At 47.4% G+C, this 5,006-nt stretch overlaps 1 protein-coding gene across 1 annotated transcript; it reads left to right on the top strand.

The window, feature by feature from the left end:
• Positions 1 to 1,733: 1,733 nt before the first annotated feature.
• On the top strand, positions 1,734 to 4,240 carry LOC125523652 (putative laccase-9). The gene is made up of 5 exons (XM_048688705.1): positions 1,734 to 1,967; positions 2,100 to 2,251; positions 2,339 to 2,583; positions 2,677 to 3,765; positions 3,872 to 4,240. Exons 1-5 carry the CDS (start codon positions 1,857 to 1,859, stop codon positions 4,000 to 4,002), a joined length of 1,728 nt encoding a protein of 575 aa, XP_048544662.1. The 5' UTR covers positions 1,734 to 1,856; the 3' UTR covers positions 4,003 to 4,240.
• The last annotated feature ends 766 nt before the right edge of the window (positions 4,241 to 5,006 follow it).

Raw genomic sequence — 5,006 nt, 5'->3', positions numbered from 1 at the left:
ATCTGTTTTGTTTAAATTTGCATCAAATTTGTTTAGTTCCGATAAATTCCATTCGAAAAGTCTCCGGACATTTGCGGCTGTGGTTGGATGGCTAGCTCCCGCATCAGTGTTTGCCGACTGCTCCCCATCGGCCCGGCCCCCATAGCCGGCTCTCGCATCAGTATCTACACACATTTGTAGGCCTTTTAAATTGAGATATTCACAATTTTTTTTTAAAAAATCCTCATTAAAAAAATTCTAAATTTTAAAAAATGTTCATGAAATTAGAAATATAAGAGTAAAAGAATAAGGAACCAAAAAAAATCAAAAGATAGAAAAAAATTCAAGGTTCTAGAACCTTCCCAAACCGGTGTGAAGGAAAACAAAGAAATAGGCGGCGAGCAGCTCTGATTGTCCATGTTAGGGGAATAGGATCCCCAATATCCGTTGGTGCTTCCGGAAGCGCGTGAAAATATTTTTTGAAATGTCAAGAAAAATTCAATAAAAAATCTATGTGGTTCTTTGTCACATCCAAGTGCTACATATAAATTTGTAGGCAAAAAAATTAAACATTCTGATCTTTGCAAAAAAAAAAACCACCAAACGTCATTCCAGAATGTCATGCTAAATTTGTTTTTCTTTTCACCAGGGAAACACCGCTGCTCGTTTTGCATGAATCTTTTTAAGGATGTTTGCGACACTAACACGATCATTTAAAAAATCAGAATTTTTAATAATATTATAATATCTTTTTTGTTTACTATTCACGCGGAAGCCCGCGCTCCAGGGAGGCAAAACGCCATTCGATAGGATCCACCATTCAACGGTCGCACCGCGGTTTGACAGTCCCGATTGACGGTCGGACATGCATGCATGCATGGTTGTTTCCCTTGGAATCGATTGCGTCGTCGATCAGGTCTCCCGGGTGCCACAAATCTCAGCACGACTTTCATTTCCTCACGCGTTGACGAGCTTTGCTCGTTCCTGCTACAAAAACGAGCCACTACTATCGCTCACAACAATAACGTCAAAATAGAACTAACATGGCAAAAGGAAAAACGTCAAAATAGAACCAACATGGCAGCTCCATGCATCCAGATGAGGCGAAAACAGGAATGGATGCATGCATCGACCCACCACACGTTCCAAAAGCCCCTCGTGTGTTTTCTGATTGATTTTCCAGAAGTTGCACCTACGTCGTACGTTCTTGGATGGACTAATTATTAATCCCGTGGGCGGTTGGCGCAAAGGGTTAAAGGCTTTGAGCCTTTGACGCTGTCGTCGTCGCATCATGCATGACAGCGACCAACCAACGGTTAATAGCAAAAATACAGTTTTGCTAAAGCATATCTAAATGTGTCATAAGTATTGCACATCTAAATCCTATATTATTGATCTTACGTTAAGATTTGTGTGGATATTTTCTTTTTTTTTCTTTTCCTCTTTGTGTTTGATTCACTTACTTGGATGTGCAATAATCAAAGTACATCTAGATGTGTCCTAGACACTTCCAAATAAATAAATTAATCGATCTAGGGGCAACTGCATGTGCATGGGAGGCTTCTGCCAAAGCCTCCACTTTCCATAGCGATTGCCGATTATAACTTTGACAAGAAGCTAATCATATGTATGGAACCATGCACATCAGCACACGCATCGTCGACCGGGCTCGATCTTGTCGCCCATACGTACGATCTATAAATACCTCGTGCGTCTGCTTGGAGTTGCCATCATCGGTCCATTCCATCCCACACATTAGTTTCCACATTTGCTCAAGCAGCAGCTTCATAACTTGTGGCTCGCTTCTTAACTAATCTCCGACGGTTCACGGTCGAGCTGAGCAGAGCTCGGTGAGTGGCGACGGCCGTCGGCCGGCGATGGGTATGGCTAAGATACCGGTGGTGCTTTGGTTACTTGGGGCGGTGTTAGCGCTGGGAGTTTCCGTTAGCCCCGCTCAGGGCGCCAAGACTCGCTACCACGATTTCTTTGTAAGTCTGCTTGCATTTATTCCCATTCATTTCTATCTAGTAATATCAATTTCTCTTAATTAACATGTACACATGCCATCTCAGCATATGATCATAAACTTACTTGTGGCGTTCGTGCATCCTGTTTGGCAGATTAAAGAGAGCAACCACACGAGGCTCTGCAAGGAGAGGACCGTCCTCACCGTGAACGGGCAGTTCCCCGGCCCCGCCATCTACGCGCGCAAGGGCGACCTCGTCATCGTCAACGTCTACAACCAAGGCGATAAAAACATCACCATCCACTGGTAAGTTATAGTTAGCCTGGCTGCCGGCCGTTCATTGCATATAACCATCAGAAAACCTATCTTCTGACGTGACATATGTGTACACAGGCATGGTGTTGACCAGCCACGCAACCCGTGGTCCGACGGGCCGGAGTACATTACCCAGTGTCCCATCCGCCCCGGCGGCAACTTCACCTACCGGGTCATCTTATCCGAGGAAGAGGGTACGCTCTGGTGGCACGCGCACAGCGACTTCGACCGCACCACAGTCCATGGCGCCATTGTCATCCACCCCAAGCTCGGAACCACCTTCCCTTTCAAGAAGCCACACAAAGAGATACCCGTCATCCTTGGTATATTCATTACTTCCATCCATGCTTATCTTGAAGCCAAGTTGTCGTTGCTTGAATGTCGTTAACTTGATATGTTCCATCTCATGCATGCAGGTGAGTGGTGGAATGCTGACGTGAACCATCTGCTCGAGGAGGCGCAGCGGAACGGCGGCGAGATCAACATCTCGGACGCGAACACCATCAACGGACAGCCGGGAGACCTGTTCCCGTGCTCCAAGGCCGGCACCTACAAGATACCGGTGCAGCACGGCAAGACGTACCTGCTCCGGATCATCAACGCGGGGCTCTCCAACGACCTCTTCTTCAGCGTCGCCGGGCACAACCTCACCGTGGTCGGCACCGACGGCCACTACACTAAGCCGTTCGCCGTCAAGCACATCATGATCGCGCCAGGTCAAACCATGGACGCGCTTCTCGAGGCCAACCGCGCCGATGGCGGTCGGTACTACATGGCCGCGAGGACATTCGCGTCCAACCTCAACATCGAGGTCAACAACAGCACCGCCACCGCCATCGTGGAATACATGGACGACGCACCGGGACGTATGGCCCCGCCGGAGTTCCCTACAAACCTTCCGGGCGTCAACGACATCGACTCGGCGACGGCATACACGGCGCAGCTCCGGTCGCTGGGCAGCAAGGACCACCCAGTGGACGTGCCGAGGCAGGTCGACGAGCGCATGCTCGTCACCATCGCCGTCAACGTGCTCCCCTGCGCGCCCAACGAGACGTGCGGGGGCCCCGACGGCAACCGCCAAGCGGCGAGCCTCAACAACGTCAGCTTCGTGAACCCGTCCGTCGACATCCTCGGAGCCTACTACCGCTCCGTCCGTGGCGTGTTCGACACAGACTTCCCCAACAAGCCGCCCTTCTTCTTCAACTTCACGGACGTCGACAACGACCCCGTCGAGCGCTGGGCCACCAAGCGCGGCACCAAGGTGAAGGTGGTGGAGTACGGCGCCGTCGTGGAGGTGGTGTTCCAGGACACCTCCATCCTTGGCGCCGAGAACCACCCCATGCACCTGCACGGCTTCACGTTCTACGTGGTAGGGAGAGGGTTCGGTAATTTTGACGAGCAGAAGGACCCGGCCACCTATAACTTGGTCGACCCGCCGCACCAGAACACCGTCTCCGTGCCCAAAGCTGGCTGGGCCGCAATCCGATTCCGCGCGGCGAATCCTGGTGAGTTTAACTTTATATTCAGCTTTTGGGCTATGCCTGTGAAATTCGTTGGAGCGAACTAATCAAGTGCCAATCTCTAATGTTTTGTGTATGTGCTCTTTCTTAGGTGTCTGGTTCATGCATTGCCATTTTGATCGCCATGTGGTGTGGGGAATGAGCACCGTCTTCATCGTGAAGGATGGCAAGGCTCCTGAAGCTAAAATGATGCCTCCGCCTCCCAACATGCCTACCTGCTAAATAATCCACATGCAAAATGGCGGACATATGCAGTACAATCAAGCCAATAAATTGTTTAGTTGACTGATTTTTATCATTGATTTATTATATTGTTTATCATTTAAGCATAGTGTGTGAAATACACGGGCCAGCTGAGGCCCATGTGACTAGAAGTTGAGTTTTCTATTCGTTTGGCTGGATGGGAAAAGTAATTTTCTTTATTGGGTAAATGTTCTTGTTGTTCAATACCTATATATGAATTAAGAATATTTCGTTATGGTATGGATTCCGGTTATACGCATTGTCTTAGTTTCTTGTACAAAAGGTTTGCACTTTTGCATCATGGAGTTCAAGCAATAGTTCTAAAAGGGCTCATCATTTCTCTAGTAAAAACCACTCGCTACACCCCTTCTCAAGCAATAATTCTAAAACGGCTCATCATTCCGGTTATAGGTATGTTCGGTAACAAGTTTTGGGCATCTGTTACATAAAAAGTCGCGTATTGACCAAAATGAAGATTTATCGTACTAAGACAACCCAGCGCATTAAATATGCACGAAAGGCTCCTAAGACCTCCTTTGATTCATAGGATAGAAATATTGTAGGAATAGGAACTTCATAGAAATTGAGATGACATGCATCTCAATTTCTGTAAAGAAAGAGATGTCATTTGATGTATAGGATAGGAATTTTTCATTGAGTCCAGGCTAATACTTTTTTCCTTTGAAATGCGTAGGATTGGACCTATCCTACATAGAAATAGCACTAAAAAAAAGACACATTCGTGACATATTCGGCCAAATGAAATTTCTTTCTGTCATACTTATGACACTTCTATGACAATAATTGTGACAAAACATGGTATCATCATAGATGTGGTGGGGTCCTACTTCTATGACAAAAAAACATGACAGAAAATGGGCTTTTCGTCCTGAGCGGGCCGGAGACGCGGCTGCATGACATTCTTTGGGCTGTCCATGACGGAAAAAATCGTGGTAAAAGCGAGGGCGAGGAAAATATCGGGG

The sequence above is a fragment of the Triticum urartu genome, chromosome 7 (genome assembly GCF_003073215.2).
Source record: "Triticum urartu cultivar G1812 chromosome 7, Tu2.1, whole genome shotgun sequence".
NCBI lineage: Eukaryota > Viridiplantae > Streptophyta > Magnoliopsida > Poales > Poaceae > Triticum > Triticum urartu.
The sequence above is the reverse complement of the archived record's forward strand: the minus strand, read 5'-3'. Positions and strand labels throughout refer to the sequence as shown.